The 18,049-nt window shown below is 40.2% G+C and overlaps 2 protein-coding genes across 2 annotated transcripts; both read left to right on the top strand.

Annotated features, from left to right (window-relative positions):
* Nucleotides 1-2,224: 2,224 nt before the first annotated feature.
* LOC126392116 (troponin I, fast skeletal muscle-like) lies at nucleotides 2,225-6,591 on the top strand. The gene is made up of 6 exons (XM_050047311.1): nucleotides 2,225-2,337; nucleotides 2,428-2,464; nucleotides 3,231-3,359; nucleotides 5,745-5,834; nucleotides 5,984-6,160; nucleotides 6,395-6,591. The coding sequence occupies exons 1-6, from the start codon at nucleotides 2,330-2,332 to the stop codon at nucleotides 6,479-6,481; spliced, it is 528 nt and encodes a 175-aa protein (XP_049903268.1). The 5' UTR covers nucleotides 2,225-2,329; the 3' UTR covers nucleotides 6,482-6,591.
* Nucleotides 6,592-8,152: 1,561 nt separating this feature from the next.
* aph1b (APH1B gamma secretase subunit) lies at nucleotides 8,153-16,935 on the top strand. The gene is made up of 6 exons (XM_050047297.1): nucleotides 8,153-8,444; nucleotides 11,000-11,170; nucleotides 14,290-14,363; nucleotides 15,046-15,168; nucleotides 15,367-15,494; nucleotides 16,172-16,935. Exons 1-6 carry the CDS (start codon nucleotides 8,332-8,334, stop codon nucleotides 16,337-16,339), a joined length of 777 nt encoding a protein of 258 aa, XP_049903254.1. The 5' UTR covers nucleotides 8,153-8,331; the 3' UTR covers nucleotides 16,340-16,935.
* Nucleotides 16,936-18,049: the final 1,114 nt, after the last annotated feature.

Genomic DNA, 18,049 nt, shown 5'->3' with positions numbered 1-18,049 from the left:
ATACACATTTATTAATTAACAGCATTGCCATTTCATTGAGTAACACATCAGAGAAGTTAGTATTCTTTAATAATGTGTTCCAGTGAAGGGATGCAAATGTGGTTTGTTGTAAAAGCTGAGAAAACTAGATGCTTTAACATAAAACAATACTTGAAGATGATACGTGTGTGTGTGTGTGTGTGTGTGTGTGTGTGTGTGTGTGCGCGCGCGCGCGGTGTGTGTGTGTGTGTGTGTGTGTGTGCGCGCGCGCGCGTGCATATCTCCCCTACCCTCCCAGTGTGTCTGAGCAGCTGAGTATAATGGGAACCAGTAAGAGCAATAAATCCTCCCAATTTAGATCTGACAGCTGCTGGGAGGTCTTTTCTGGTTCACCACCAGCAACACGTCTGACCTCCTCTCACAGTTAGTTATTTCATTTCGAAGGTATTTTATGTTTTTTTCCCCTCTTTGATTCACACTGTATCTGTTATGTGTTATATTGTATTGCTCTGTAAAGCACTTTGAGTTACCCTTGAGTATGAAATGTGCTTTACAAATAAAGCTACCTTGCCTTTTGTATTTCGATATTTTCAGACGCATCACAAAAACATCACCTTTCACGGTCTGCTCACTCGGGATGATCCACAAACCTCTCTGAAAGCTGTTCATGTCTCTGCAGATCCTGAGTAACTGCACATCATCTCTCACCATAAACAAAATCTAATTCATCTCTATTATATTGCTGGTGGTGGCAGAAGTTACAGCATATTGTGATTTACAACCAAATAAAAGAATTTAATCAAAAGTTGGACCTGCAGATGGCTGCATTTGGTAAACAATATTGCTTTAATTGCCTGTGGGAGTTTTTTTTAATCTTCATTTCAACAAGAATACATCCCAGCAGGACTTTGGTATCATATTGCACAGTGACGCTGCCTTTTTTGATTTAAGAAAAAGGATCAAAACTCCTTTATATATTATTCTCTATTGCAATAAATGACATATAAATACATTCTATAAATAACATATATCTACTACATTATCACCTTTCTTTACATCAAGCACCACTTTCTTTTACTTTTGAAACTTGATTACAGGTTACACATCAAATACTTCTATCTTGAGAAATATTATATTGCAGTGGTTGACTTTTCACTATCCAGCAGGATATCATTATGTGTAATTAGCTTTAAATGAATCTCTGCTGAGTTCCTGTTACTGTCTGTGAAATAGCAGGAATGAAACAGACAGATGAAAGGAGCAGTCAGCTGTCACAGACTGCAGCTGAGCTGACTCAGAGGAAACCAAGGACAGCAGAGAAATCCCTCTACAGTTTAGGAAATGGAGCTTTAATTGTCTTTGTAGAAAATCGTGTGTCAGCTGCTTTTATTTTCTCTTCAAATATCACAGACGCTTCGTTATGAATATCAAACTTTGTCTCCTGATAGTAAAATTCAGTGATGAATTCAGTCTCGTGGCTGAATTATTATTTTATTAGCACTTACAGTTCCCTCTGAAGGTTTTACTCAGACTTTTATACAAATCCAAAGACCAAAAATGATGTGTTAGTGTGCCTCTCAATACTGTCTGAAAACTCTACCCTGTCTGGATTCTCAGTCATCCAGGTCATGGTTATCTTAAGTGCTATATCACAGGCAACTGGACTTGCTTGAGTTTCTTGAAGATGTTTTTTCAGTTCAATGAACTGAAGAAGTCTTTTAGATGAGAAATGAAACATCTTCAAGAAACTCAAGCAAGTCCAGTTGCCTATGATATAGCACTTTAGAAGCCTTTTGGTTCCTACTGAAGAAATAAATCTTTAAAAAACAGCTCACAAATTATGTAGTTTCATATTTCAAAGAGCCTCAGTGATTTCCTAAAACAGCTGGTCACTGTAGTTTTTATCAAACAAACAGGAGCAGATGTGCATTTGTTGGGGACTATTTTCAGCAGCGGATTAATCCACATTTGGTGCTGTAGTAAGCATTTAGACAACAATGGAGTAGATAGTAAATATATTCACTGTTGGTTTATAGAATATCATGGCACATTTCCAGCCTTGCCAGTAAGTCACACCGAACCCTAAAAACTGAACTAAATCTGGTTACAGTCCTCATAATGCTCCTGTACTGTCTGAAGATGCTTCTGGAAGAAGATTCCTGAAGCGTTTGTTCCAGGCTCAGCTGCCGCCACCGACCCCTCTGTCTAGAATTCAACTGACAGCTTCTGAAGACAACTGCTAGTGGTTTGTCTCACACACACACACACACACACACACACACTGAACCTATAAAGGGACCAGACAGCTCTGGTATTTCCACCCATCTGTCAGGAATCAGCTGCAGTCAGGATGGCAGAGTAAGTCCCGATCTGAACTGAGGAGACTTTCTGAATCTACAGAACTTACTCTTAATTATTTTCCTTCTTCCTTTCTCTGTTTCTCTAAAGGAAAAAGATGTCGTCGAGCCGGAGGAATCAGCTCAAGGTAGAGTACAATGGTGTTGATGAAGGCCTGTCTTTTAAATTTTCAGAGACCGTGTTTTAAAAAGTGAACATGTTGGTAAGAACTGAAATATCGCTAACTGTACCTACTATAACAGCAGTTTAACAAGTGTTTTATAGGAGAAATATGAAAACAATACATTATAATAGCAAGATATGTGATGCAAAGTGATATGAATGAGGACCTCAGACATTTTGTTTCACACACAAGCTACATATGCAAATACATTTTACCTCCAAACAGCCTTCATGAGGATGTTGGTCAGTGGTCCTTTACCTTTTTTGGCTTGTGACCCCTTAAAGCCCCAGATTGTGGGAGGGACTTAGATCCCACATTTACTAACATTCAAAACTGTATTCTAGTGTCATAGAAGTAAGTAAAAGTGGGGATGATGTCTAGCTCACCCAGTAGAGCGTACACACCATAGGCTGAGTCCTTTGCAGCAGCCTGGGTTCGGCTCAACCCGCAGCCCTTTGTTGCTTGCCGTGGAGTGAGACCGGGCTCGTCTGAAACCTTTGAATGTTGTGGTGTCATAAACGTCTCAGTCTCCGACATTTTACCAGCACTTTAGGCTTAAGTCCAGTGTATTTCTGATCTGTGACTACATACAAACGTTGGCCAGTATTTCCATGTTTTTAAGGATGGTTGAAAAGCAGTTTCTGCTCATCTAAAAACATAAACACTTGATCAAGACTCTACAGGTATGATGTGGTACTGAACCTTCTCCTCCTCCTCTCTGTCCTCTCAGAGCTTGCTGCTGCAGATCGGCGAGGCGATGCTGGAGGAGGAGGCGCAGGAGGCCCAAAGGCAAAAAATGAAGCACATGGAGGAGAACTGTCCCGCCCTCTCCATCCCAGGCTCCATGCAGGAGCTCCAGGTAAACCACCACCATCACCTTGGAAGCTGGATGGAGGTCAGAATCACTGCAGCCTCCATACAAACATGGCTGAAGTAAGCAGGTTTACAGAACTGTAGAAGCCGTAGAGCTAACTGAGCAGGTACTACTGTACTTGCCCCAAACATTTGAACACATATTACTTTAACAAATATTTTGTTTATTTTTCAGCATTCAGCAACAGCTCCCACGAGTATTTGACACTAGTGCCTCATGGGAAAACGATAATCCCACGGGAGCTTCTGTTGCTGAACGCAAAAAAACTACAAAAAGAAAACAGGCCTGTCTTCTAATTTTAGCTCGGGTGAATCCCTATAGTCTCTCTTGGGATTTTCCTCCTACAGCCCAGCTGTCATTGCCAAAAGAGTTTCCTGTGATGACAGACAGACACAGTTAGAGACAGGCTGGTGAGTGTATCCTCATACAACAGTTCAAGTTAGTGCCCTTACCGCTTACGTTAAGTTTAGGAAAAGAATCATGGTTGAGCTTCATCATGTTAGGTACTCAACTTAAACTGTCATACTTAACGCAAAGTTAGGTCCAGGAAAATAAAGCTGCAGAGGTTAGGATTAGGAAAAGAAACATGGTTGGGCGCCATCACCTCACATACCAATGGGTGTATATCAAAACAGCCCACAGGCTCATGGGCTCAGGGGGGCCCTAAGAAGAGTCTCTGCATGAAGTTGCTGTGCCCTCACCAACTTTGCATTTTTTGTCAAAGGGCGTGGTCATCATGTCAATAACAGCCCCAAAACTCCTAAAAAATAGAAACTTAAGGAATTGCCTAAACATTCACTTTGATTTATTTCACAGGAAAGAAATCATCATAAGACATTTTAAGACAGTGTATCATCCCATCAGTTTATGTACAGGACTTTAGCCCTGGGGAGAAAGGGGGGCTTTCTCCACTTCCAGGCCCAGGGGCCCATTGTGCCATAATGTGCCTATACACATACTTACTGTAAAGTTACGTAGGTTAGGTTAAGAAACGTGGCTGATTGATGACGTACCATAAAGTAAGTCACCTTACTCAAGTAAGTTCATCTGGTTTGACACAAACTCCAGTTTCCTGTGTGAAAGTTATGTGTTTGTTTGACCCATCCACCACCCCAACATGCCTCTTTATGTGGATTTTACGCTACTTCCTTCCTTGCTCTTGTCAGCACATTGGTCACATGATTGCAGCTTTTACAGTTACATGATTTATATATGAATTACTGGCTCGGGATTACATGGGTTATAGGAATTGTGGCGCATTCATTTTTGTTGATATACACATGAACAGTCCACGACTGTTACGTTTTACTGGTCCATCTACATCCCAATCCTCACCTGTGGTCATGAGCTCTGGGTAGTGACCGAAAGAATGAGGTCACGGACACAAGCAGCCAAAATGAGTTTTCTCCATAGGGGTGGCTGGGCTCAGCCTTAGAGATAAGGTGAGGAGCTCAGACATCCGGAGGGAGCTCGGAGTAGAGCCGCTGCTCCTTCTTGTCAAAAAGGGGTCAGTGAGGTGGTTCTGGCATCTGATCAGGATCCTCCTGGGCGCCTTCCATTAGAGGTGTTCCAGGCACGTCCCACTGGTAGGAGGCCCTGGAACAGACCCAGAACACGCTGGAGGGATTTCATATCTAATTTGGCTTGGGAACGCCTTGGGGTCCTCCAGGAGGAGCTGGGAAATGTTGCTGGGTAGAAGGATATCTTGGGTGGCCTGCTGCCCCTGCGACCCAGCCCTGGATAAGTGGATGAAAATGGATGGACATATGAACGGTGCATGATAACAGCCTGAGCTGGTGGAGCATTTAGCAGGTAAAGAGACAGCTATTTCCCCAAGAAGTTGGTGGAGACCAAAAACAGAGATAAAAGAGAAGGAATATTGACTAAAATGAATCAGAAAAGAAGAAAAGAAACTCCAAACAAATGATAATGTTCTGTACCTGCTTGATGTTCCCCAAAAACTTTATAAGATGATATGTAGGTCTAAATGGAAGGAGGCCCCGGGGCAGACCCAGAACATGCTTGAGGGATTACATACCTTGTCTGGCCTGGGTACAATGTCAGGGGTGCTTTGCTCAGCCTGCTGCCCCAACGACCCAGCTTCAGATAAGCGGTTGAAAACGGATGGATGGATATATGTAAATGTTATGACATATGCAGTTAAAATTTTAAAAATACAACACCTACATGCTGAATTAATTTTTCAGATTTGTTTTTCCTGTTATATTCAAACACACACTAATTAAACACAGACTGTAGGAGGTGACAGAAAATTGGCTTTGTAACATAAAATATAGAAAGAATGGATCCCCTGCTTGTTACATTGGCCATGTTTGTCACACCTGTTTTCCTGTCTATTACAACAATCAGGAGCTGTGCCGGAAACTTCATAAGCAGATTGATTTGGTGGATGACGAGCGATACGACATGGAGATCAAAGTGAATAAGTCCAACAAGGAGGTACGTCTTTTTCAAGTTTGAATTCCTGCCAAAGGTGTTTGTTTTAATCAATGTTATTTTCTGTTTCCACAGCCCACATTAACAGCTACACCATTTTTTATACTATATGTATTTGTTGTATATTTCAAAGTAACTCTCTCTTCTGTCAGATCGACGACCTGAAGCTGATGGTTCAGGATCTGAATGGGAAGTTTAAGAAGCCGGCCCTGAAGAAGGTGCGGATGTCAGCCGACGCCATGCTGGCTGCTCTGCTGGGCTCCAAACACAAAGTGTCTATGGACCTGAGAGCCAACCTGAAGCAGGTCAAGAAGGAGGTGAAAGAGGAGGTGCGTGCTTCAGATTTTACATTGAAGGACAATTATAGCGTGATTACATTTAGTTTGGGTTGAACTGAGTAAATTTGTTTGTGTCCATTTCCGAAATCAAACGTTGGCATAAAAATACAACAACAGAACAGACTGAAAATCATAATTCCTCAAACACAAATTAATAAGAGCATTTCAACTATTTTTTATTTGTGATGTGAGCCTGCTGCATCTTTTGCATGTGTGTCTTTGCAGGAGAAACAAACAGGCGACTGGAGGAAGAACATCGAAGACAAGGCCGGGATGGGCGGCAGGAAGAAGATGTTTGAGACAGAGGCATAAACATCAGCGTGTTGTTCTTCTGTTGACCAGTGTTATTAATTTCTGTGTGTTATGTGAGTCTATGTTGTTGGTAATGTGTATAAATGACAGAATAAATAAATCATGTGGTGCTTTTGTGTGTTTCATGGTGATGATTTGATAGATCCTGAAATATAAATAGACAGACCACAGAGGAGTGTTCAACAATCAAGATTAACACAAATCAGGACTACAAATGGTAACTGAAAGACAAGTTTAAACATTCAAAAAATGAAACGGATAAAAGACAATATTAGAAGTGTAATAATAAAATCAACAATGATAACATGTTTTAAAAAGGTTTTGAGGAGGTATTTAAATGCATAAGTTTCTTATATTTATTTTAGGCTACTTAAAGTGAAAATTCATCCCAAAATCCAAACTAAATATTTTTACTCACTTCCCTCTGCGCTGTGATACTATTGGCAGGTGCAGTTTTGTACAAAGAAAATAGTTCCCCAATGGAACTGCTCACAATAAGGTCTGTGTCAAAAACCTCTTGAACCATTTGGATACAGTTCTTCTGTAGGTAACTTGTATCTATGTCTTACTTGTTAACAGCCATCAATTGTTCTCATGAGCAATGTTAGAATCACAATATTGATTGAAACATTTAAAGCCAAATGTTACATCTGCCCCTCTGTGCAGGGGTGATTGTAACAGCATTTGGGGGCAATAATAACACATGTAACCTTCATATAAATAGCACGGATCACAATAGACTCCCACAAATATAGATATAATTATAACAATTCAATAACCACTGATCATTTAATTTAATTAAAACCGTATGAAATGATAATATTAAGTATGAGACGTCAGTTTGTCCTTTGGCCAGCAGAGAAGGAGCATCACAGACCATGTGTATTATAAGTTTCAAGCATAGGTTTTAATAATACCTAGATACTGGACGCCAAAATGGCGCCCATTTATTGCAATGGCATTGCTCACCTGGTGCATATGCCAAAAAAGTTTTCTAGCTTCCGGGTTTACCTCCAGGGTATGCAGCTCACTGAATATGCACCATAATGTTTCCCCTGCTGGCCTCAACCACAAATTCCTGCTAGGCTTGCAGACTTTACATTGTGATGACATCATAGCTTTTAAAATGGTTTTTCTTGGCTTGAGGGAAGTTGTACAAATATAAAACCACCATGGCAAAGAAATCAGAGCAGAAAGATTCATAATTTACCTTGTTTGCAGTTGGAGGTGTTCTGTCAACAGTTTTATAGACGTGTCTTTTAAAATGGTGGTCTATGGGGAAAATGCTTTCTGGGCTGCAGTGGATTTTTTCGCTGCACCCCGAGTGGCCAGTGGAAATAGAATTGCTACAAGGCTGAGCTGCTTTCCTGGAGGCCTGGTTTCATGGTTCAGTCTTATTTTTGATTGGTGCCGTTTGAGATGTTACAATTGCCCCTGGTCTCCCCTACAGGAAGTAGGGTTGCCAGTTGAATTTTACCACTGATTAAAAGTAAATAAGTATAAACAAGAAAGGCAACATATAAAAGAAGACAAAAACATGAATGAACCTGTCATCATTGACTTCAAACAAACAGGATTAATGTTGGTAAATCTCTGGTCCGCACTCCGAAGCAGTAGGTGGCGGTAATGAGCTGGTTACCAACTGCCGCTAAAACTCAAGAAGAAGAAGTCAGCTCTTTCCCTCGGTCATGTGACACGCTAGTGGAAGTTGAGGAAACCGTCCACTACACTAGCAGGCTACGGTTGAAAATTTGAAAGACAAACATCTTTATATCCACGTTTTAAGGAACAAGACAAGGCGCTTGTGTTCGCGCTGCTGGCCGCTGATTTCCCCCCATAAAGAGACCAAAATGACGGCGGCGGTATTTTTCGGCTGCACCTTCATCGCCTTCGGCCCAGCTATCGCTCTGTTCCTGTTTACCATCGCCCGGGAGCCGCTGAGGGTCATTTTCCTCATAGCAGGGTGAGAGTTAATCCATATTTATCAAAGAGGGGTGATAGCGAACTTATCTTCATTATAGCAAGGTGATACAGACACCAATATGGCGTTTAATCAGATAAAACACAGTGTTTACCGGAGCTAGCTTTTAGCTAACAGACCGCTTCCTTAGCTAACGTTAGCCGCTACCGTTAGCTTCCATTTTCGGGCATCTTGATAGTTTCTCTCTTATATCTCATACAATTAGATACATTCAGCCATTTAGGGTTGTTCTCGCACACCACACACACTAGAGACAAAAATTCAAATATCCAGCGTTAGGGTTTAAACAATGTATCTTAGCTTTTAATTCAAAGATAACGTTAGCTAGCTAACTGTTAATTCATAACTGTTGGACAAGAAGCTGTATTTATTATGCTCAGAGGTCTGTTCGGTTTACAGCAATTTAGGAAACAATAAAAATGATGTCGAGAGAAGGGCCAAATATGATCACCTTAATTGTGTCCGATAATAGAATCGCAAAGGTTTTAATGGGCTGCACAGGTTGTGCTCATTTACCTAAAACTATGAACAAACTTGACTAAACGTGAGTAGTTCACAGCTACTTTGGTATATTATTATAAAAGATACACATTTTCTTGCATTAACTTGGTTGGAGCTAACTGTAACTGTTAACAACACATCAACTTATTAGAAAAAGGTCAGTGTTATTAACAGTATAGTAGACAAATAACGTAAGGTGCCACAGTGTTGGCTTACTTCGTTACTGAAGTCTTTTAATATCTAACATGTAGTGGCAATTTAGTTGAAGTTACAGAAAATTAATCAAAATCTTGCATTAATCCACCACTTTATCAATTGTACAGTGTAGTGATAGTAATTCCATCACTACTGAATACTAGTCTACCACTGTTTTATGTTGAATAATATTTTTCTGTTTAATTTATATTCTGTTTTATTCCTATATTTTAACTCATGCACAGTGTCTTGGATTCTCACTTGTACTTGGGTGTTTTTCTTTTTGACATTTTGGAGGAGCATTGTAGGAGGGAGCCAGAGAACAACAATTAAATTGTCACAGACTGCTTCCGCTGTAAAATTATGGGTGTCAGTAGCTCAGTCCATAGGGGCATGGTTCAAGTCCCCGTTCAGACCAAGTGTAAAGCGTGGGTTAATAAAGTACATCTTCTTCTAATTGTTCTGCATCTGACAAATAACGAATAATGTTAAGAGAAGCGGGCTTGTGACCTGGCTCGGTGTATCAACAGATATTAATGTTTATTGTGTAAAGTTTCAAAATTAGTTTTTTTTTTTTTTTTTTTTTAACACTGTGTCAGAGATATTAACTAGCCTAAGTTCTCAAAAGGTTTCACCTCACATTATAAACATGGAGGTAAAGCTTAATCTAACAGTTAAACAATTATCAATATAGTTGCCTTTTTTTTTTTTTTACGCAAAAATGCCTAAATCTGTTTATTTAGCTTCTAAAATGTGAAGATTTGCTCTTTGTATCTTCAATCACCTATTGTAAATTGAATATCTTTGTTGTGTCGACTGTTGTTCTGGCTAAACAATCTGACAAAGTCACAGTTGGCACAGGGAAGTTGCATTATTCAATATTTACTGAAATTTTATTCAAAAACAATGAATGGATTGTCAGAATATTTGAAACAGTCTATTCAGTTCAGTCTGGTTTCATTGCTTTGGCATATGGTCATCTATGTGTTACGTTATATATTATTTAGCTTTCACCTTGTGCTATATCTCATATCTCGTAGAATATACATAACATAGGCTACATAATAGATTCTAATAATAATCTACATAGATTTTTTGCATCATATTCTATATTACAACTCTTAATACAGACAAATAATCATATCGCTAGCTTCGTATGCTCTGTATAGACTTTCTGACTCTGCTGCTAGTAATCACACTACTTTTACTTTATCGTGTAGGTTTTGTCTCCAAATGCTCTTGATTTTTTTTATTCCATTCATAATTTAGTATTATATACCTCTTATTATGTATTTATTTTTACCCTATTAATCTGTGTTGTTTCTGTCTTTATGCTGCTCCTCTCCTCTAGGGATCAATAAAAGTTTATCTTGTCTTGTGTCAGAGATAAGACATCATTACATGCAGTAGCCTGCCATATAATGATGTCAATGACTATGAAATGAATGTTAATGTTCTGCTGTCTCCTGCTTAGTAAGCTGTAAAGGACATTCCAGCCTGATTTTTTACCCGATCCTCAGGCCGATGTGCCAAAAATGGACAGCCAGTCGAAAAAGTGAATACGTTGTGGGAATAGCCTACTTCAGAGCATTTATTTAGACAGTTAAGGCAGCATGTCTGCATCCACATTCACAGCCGTTTGTGACAACTAAGGCCTTAAGGAAAGCTTATTTAAGCATAAACAGATCAATGTATACTTTGTGCAACATCTGGAAATTTAAAGAGAATTGACGTAGCTATTGGACTGAAATCAACTTCAGTAACACACTGATGTCACACATGCCTGTGTCTGAGCTGTTTTTCATATAACTAATTGCGTGTGTGTTTTATTCCCCTCTCAGAGCGTTTTTCTGGCTGGTGTCTCTGCTGCTGGCCTCCCTGGTGTGGTTCATCTCAGTTCAGATCAGTAACAAGGACAGCCCAGCGCAGCAGAAAGGTCTCCTCATCTTCGGTGTGGTGCTGTCTGTCCTGCTGCAGGAAACCTTCCGCTTCGCTTACTACAAGCTGCTGAAGTAAGTTCCTGTCACGACGTTCACAGCTGGTCTGCAACACAGTCTCCGTTTTAACACTGACAGACTCATTCTGATTATATTCAGTGTGAGTCACGTCATCTGGTCCTGAGCCAGTTACCATCATAATCAGATTTCTATCACATTCTTGAATGCAGCTTTGTATGTTTTGGAATAAATGTACTTTTCATTTGATTTTTAGTATCTTCTGTCAGCAGTGGATTTTCACAGCTTGTACTGAGATGCTTCTTAAGTCTTGACTTGGAGAAACCTGTCTTAAAAATAGACATCTACAACAGTCTTTTATAATTATTGCAAGAAGTTTGATATGACTGAAGGAGGTGAGGAAAATGTAAACATAATCCTGATGACAGAAACTGCTCGATAAACAAAAAAGATAAGAAGTTGCTGTGTTCAGTTTTTACAGTTTTTGTGGTTAGTATGCAACAAATCAACATACTTAGTGCAGTTGGAAGTCAGTCAAATTGTAGTCTGAGTAGGCGGAAGTTCGCTGCATAGATCAGCCTCTCATTGGGCGGAACGAGCCACCCGCTGAAGTCCCGCCCTACCACCTCCGGTTGTGTAGCAGTTTTCAACCGTTTTCAACACGTCCTTTACTAACTTTTGCGGTGTTTGATCTTGCGGGGATGTAGCCATTTTTCTGCCATGGTTCGCGTCCTGTAGGCAATATTTTTGTGGGCGTGTTACACCAAAACCTGTTTCCCCCCGGCAATATTTTTGCAAGTGCACCGTTGCTGTGGCACCGCCCAGAACGATTGTGATTGGTTGAAAGAAATACAAGCAGCCGGGGCGTTTTTTTCTCCAATCTTAAAGTGAGAGTCGGCCCAGCCAGACCTTTCTCTTCTTGAGAAAGGTCTGGTGAGCGAGACTAGTCAAATTGTGACTTAAAATGCTGCTGCTAAAACATCTTTCTTGCTAGATCCAGCTCTGCAGCCCCTGTAGCGCCGCCTCAGTTCCTCTGGTATAGTGTAAACATAGTCGGTGTGCCATATCATTCAAAATGAGAGCAGCTGCTCCTTTGAATAAACAAGGTGTCCGCCATCATCTTGCAGAAATGAAGTAGCCATATCCATAGGATATAATTAGATCCACTCAAAGTGTGCAGTAGAAAAACGAAAATGTGGATAAGCAATGGAAAAGAGTAAAGATAAAATACACTACAGAGACAGAGCTACTGGAGAGGCTGCCACTCACGTTGGCGCCATCTTGTAAAGAGGCCACACATACGTTGTGTTGTGTAACAAGCTACTGGGTGCCTTCATTTCCCTCAGGATTAATTACATGTGTATATATATCTAAAGATTTAAAATCACCTTTTTTTGTCTTCTAGGAGCTTTCTGCAGCTGCTCTACCAGCTCAGTTTCTTTTGTGCATTACCTCAGTATTGTCCATGAACAGCACAGTCATATTCAAATGTATTTTAATGTGCACACTGACTTTTTTGAGTAAACTTAATTTGGTCACACACTGCCTAGAGTCAGGATCTTGTGTGCAACTGGGACAGAGCTAATGGTTGTGAGCACCAGCAGCCACTAGAGGCCACCATGAAAACCTCACAGTTACACCGATGCCAAAACAAGTATCCAGTGCTTATCACACTGTACGTACTGGTTAATACTGAGAGACAATGATGCTTTGTTTTCTGTTGCTAATTTGACGGCAACATTAAGGGCACATGTCAAGAAAAACATAGATCACAAGAATATGATCAGTACTGATCTTTAAATTAACAGTATGTGGGTTTTTTTTGAGAGCGTTTACTACATATTTTCAAGTACTTTATGTTTCTGTTGAAAAGTTTCAAAAGCAATCTACGAGAGTCAACATGCAGAGACCTGAAACTTTGTTTTGTTTGAGTTATGTAGTCACAGTGCACTTAAAATCCCTTTTTGTTGATGTTTTGCATTGTTGTGAGGTAATGCATGCATTCTTTTTATAGTAATCTACATTTAGGCCTGTAACTTTGCATGTCCTGAAAAGTATGATGATATTTTAGATCTCAGGCTGCAACTGACAATAATTGTCCCCTATTAATCTGATTATTTTCTCAATGATTGATCAGTTTTGTGGTTTATCAAATGTCAAAAAAAATATGAAAAACATCCCTCACAGTTTTCCAGAACCTAAGGTGATTTGTTAAAAGAACCTATTTAGATGTGCTAAATTTTGGTGGAAAAGGGGAATAATATTCATATTAAAGAGGCTACAACCTATGAACTGTCGCTTTAACAAATTTCAAAGTTGTTGCAAATTAGTTTTCTCTCAATTGACTAATTGATCAATCAAGTAATCATTTCATTCCTAAAATAAAATATTTTTGGGATAAAAGTAACAGTATCCTGACTGTCCTCACAAGATTTTTATATTGTGATAAACAATGCAAACTAGTGGCAATGTGAAAAACATTTGAAAATGTACGTGTGAAACACTGAAGCATTCTCTCTAATTTGTCAGTGTCAGTAGAACGTGTACAACATGTGATTCTGTGGTGATCCTGTGAAGACCAAACAGCTGATCTTTAGTGTCGAGCTGAGGTCATAATTGTGTGGGGGAGATATTTGTCTGAAAAGCCAAATCTACATACATATAACATAAAATGAAAAAAAAGACAGGAAAGTCTAGGAACAAACTGTCTTCTTTTTTTATATTATGATTTACGGATCATTTTGTAAAATACAATTTTCAGAAATACAATTTTGTATTTATAAATTGAACCCTGCAGCTCAAGTGGAGTTTTGTTTCAAAGTTCAGAAATCTGACACACACGATGTCAAGGTTCTTCAGTTTGAGACTTTTTTTTAAATTTAACACTAGGACATTTTACAACTTGTGTGTAATTTAATAAACTAACTTCTGCACTCTCTCATCATCATAATTACACCCTGGTGAGTAGTTTCCCAGAGTGTGTGTCTCTGGTGTCCCAGTTTGTTCCAGTTCCCACCTTTATTTATTTTTTTTTCTATTAAAGGTCCATTGTTGCAGTGCGTATCATCTTCCTCTTACTGACACACATATTTCTTACTGATGTTTTTGTTGACAGCACAGAGTGAAACGAGGAGCTTAAACGCTGACGTGTGTGTTTGTGTGTGTTTTTCCTGCAGGAAGGCGAATGAAGGCCTCCTCGCTCTCAGTCAGGAGGAAACCATGCCGATCTCCATACGTCAGCTGGCCTATGGTACAGTTAGTCTGCACTTCACATCACTGTCTGTCTTTGTTTTATTTAAAGCTGACTGTGTTTGTGTGGCGCTTTGGAAAAAGCGTTATTTCAACTTCCCAGCTGCTGAACAGGGTTAAGAAAATCTGATAATGTGTTTTGTCCAGTATTCATCTTTAAAGGGGTACTCCAGTGATTTCACACATTAAAATAAATTCACCTATCATTGGAGGACTAGCACTAGCAGTGTTAGCACTAACTAAATATGCATCATGCTGTGGACTAAAAGTCAGGATGTCTCAGTCTCTACTGCTTCGTTTTTAACCGGCTTCTTTAAACCAGTGTCTCTAAAATCCCCCAACATCATAGAAGCGCATTACTAACTTGCTGGAGTACTTAAAGACATCCAGTTCCTTAAATATGGTCCTTCAAGAATAGTGATCAAGATCTGTACTCAGTGAGACATTTTATAATTAAAAATAAACTTCTCTGTACTCTCTGGTGGACAAAGTATTTTAGCAAGACGTAGTTTCCGAATGACCACAAACAGATATTTATATTATCTGGGCTGTTGTATCTTGTTGCTAATCTCCCAACATATACCCATTGCTGATATATCTGATAAATAAAAAGGTGCTGCTAACACTGTTAACATGCAGTCAGTGGAATAAAACACTCCTCTGTCGTCGCCGTTTTGCCTCAGTGTCCGGCCTCGGCTTTGGCTTCATGAGCGGTGCGTTCTCGGTGGTGAACATCCTGGCGGACTCTGTGGGGCCAGGGACTGTTGGGATCCATGGAGACTCGCAGCACTACTTCCTGTCCTCAGGTAACAATATACACAGAAACTTTCCAATTTAGCTGTCAGCTACAATGTGTATTTGAGTGTATTGAATCTGTGAAGCTGTTCTCACCATTTTCCCCTGGGTTGTCAAAGTCAAGTTCAGAAAAAGTGGGTGTATCAGTATTTTAAATGAGGAATAGTTTAGATTACATAATCCTACATGTTACACATTTCGTTTTTCAGCCTTCATGACCATGGCCATCATCCTGCTTCACATGTTCTGGGGCATCGTCTTCTTTGATGCCTGCGAGAAGCAGCGCTGGTGGGCGGTGGCTGCTGTTGTCATCAGCCACCTTGTCGTTTCCTGTCTGGTAAGTGTTGATGAGGGGCCTGGTGGGTGTTTGTTTTAAGCCCAGTTCAGACCAATGATTCACAATGAGATGAAACTGTTTTAGAAAGTTGCAGAGAAAAGTTGCAGTGGTGTGAACTGGCTGTCTGAACTCAACTCAAGCCGGCTGATGGTGTCACCTGCAACTCAGCTGGTCAAATTGCCAGCGGCTGGTTATAGAATGTAAGGCACGTCGCCTCTTTTAGCAGCTTATCAGCTTGTAGAGAATCCACCGGTCAAGTCAAAATGATCGTAGACAGCATGGTCGCTTGCTACGTCAGGTGTTCCCTCCCTGCGGAGCCCTCTGTTTCCATCCTCATGAGTTGTATTCAGCCACAAAATAAGCTTTAAAAACCTGAAACCAGAAATACAGAGAGTTGTTGCATAAAGATGATACACCATCTCATCTAGTTGCATCGGTGTAAACCAGCAGGTTTTTAGAATGTTGCTGAATGACGCATTGCAAGTAGTTACATTTTTGAACTCATCTCGTCGCAAATCTTTGGTCTGAACTGGGCTTTAGTCGTATGAGCAAAAAATAAAAACCCATAAGGTAGCTTTTGTGTGGTCATTTAGTCACGGTGTACAGAGCTGGAAAACCTATAGTAAACTTAGTGTTTGTGTTTTGTGTTGATATCTGTTTCTCGTCTTGTCCCACAGACCTTCCAGAACCCCGAGTACGTCGCCAGCCTCGTTCCCACCTACATCATCTTGTTCCTGATGGGCATCTGGGCGTTTTACTCTGCCGGCGGCTCCCTTAGGAACCTCAAACTTTGCCTCACCTGCAAAGACAAAGACTTCCTGCTGGCCAACCACCGGCCCAGATAACGCTGCACGCCAGGCAGTGTGCAGGACTCTCTATCCAAAGATCACCGAGTTCACACACACAAACACACATACACTAAACACAGCGAAGAAGCAGTTTTAACCTTCTGTTAATCTGCTCTTTCACTTAAGAGGTATTTCATCATCTTAAGTCTAAAAGTAAAAGCATTAGAAGTTCCTCCAAGGAAAGAAACAAAAAGATAATTTTGATTCATGTCCAGCTCAGAGGCTCAGTTAGTTTGTATAATGAGGTTCTGTTAAAAACAAAATATCTGATATCTGGCTGAAAGTTTTCCCTGTTTGTTGCCTGATGCTCTGAAAGAAACAACAAGCCTACAAACGATATTTTAGGTTGGTGACACTCTTGACATTCTGTACATATTCCAATGTTTTCAACTTTTCTGACAGCTATCTTCTTTTCAAATGTGTCAAATCTTTCAAGGGGTGGATTTATCATTTATGAACAAAACTCTGTAAATATTTATGCATTTTTAATTCCCTGATGTGTAGATAGTGAGACGTTTTAACCTTTTTCAAGATGTGACATCTTTAGTCTGTGTAAGAACTTGCCTTTGATTTGAAATGAAGCTGAGAGGGGACATGGGCTGCTGTTTGGTTCTTTTCCCGGTCATCCTCAGGTCAAGAGTGAAATACTTATGTTTTATTCCACATATGAGTATTAATGTCTTAGGGCATCTTCATATTAGGCACCATTGATTCGAGTTGTGCCCGAGTATGTACATTAGTAATAGTTCTCTGTACCTGAGTACACTTGCATAATCTACGTGGCATATTCGTTGTGCTACAGTGTAGGAAAGGGCCCCACAGATGGACACTGCTGCCCCGAGGAACGTCATCAACAGACTGGTGGAGGAGCGAGTCGCTGGAACTCTCCGCCTCCTGCTGGAGCTCCAACTGTAGGTCAGAGACAGCAGCAGAGCTAAGTTTGGGTCTGTCTGCGTTGGGCTGCGCTGCTGTCTGATATAGTCTTGTGTTAGATAACAGCCCCCTTTCGCGTTTTGTTAGGACATGCATACCGGTGTACCAGAGTGCACAAGAATTGTACCCAAGATCACCTTTTTAAGTGGACTCGGGCACAGATCGGCGTATTGTGCCTGTGTACAGTACACAGTGGTTCACACTAGTCAAGTGAACTGGACTTAAGGGGTCAGGTGTAAAAGCTAACGGTTGCTGATTTGAAAGCTAAATGAACAAACATATAATTTTAACACCTTTAGTTTAGTCTTCACTATATCTCGTCCTGTTTGTTTTCCTTTACTGCTGTTTCCTATCTGAGAGGCGAGGAGCTCAGACTAAAATGTGAAAAACAGAAAAGGAATTATAAAATCTTAATTTATACCTGCAGCAGTTCTCACTTGATTTAGCTCATGATTCTGAGAAGAAAAATGTTAAATATCGCCAAGTCACAAGACTCTCCAGTCTTTATCTGAAGCTGACTGAAGTCAAACAGAAACTCTCACTCTGTTTGGATCAGCAGACGGTTCATGTTCTTTATTTCTCACTTTTCTGTGAATGAAAACCCTCAATTCTAAATCAATAAGACCATGAACAGGTAGAATTTTTAGCTCAGTGATCTTTGAATGTTCACTTTCTTTGTTGCCTTTATTTATGTTTCTGAGCGAGCGTGGGAGTTAACGTGAGTGGTGTCCGACACCTAAGAAATTCCAAACAATGAATGTCTTCCTTTGCACC

This window comes from Epinephelus moara, chromosome 1 (genome assembly GCF_006386435.1).
Source record: "Epinephelus moara isolate mb chromosome 1, YSFRI_EMoa_1.0, whole genome shotgun sequence".
Classification (NCBI taxonomy): Eukaryota; Metazoa; Chordata; class Actinopteri; order Perciformes; family Serranidae; genus Epinephelus; species Epinephelus moara.
This window is presented reverse-complemented; position numbering and strand designations above follow the sequence as displayed.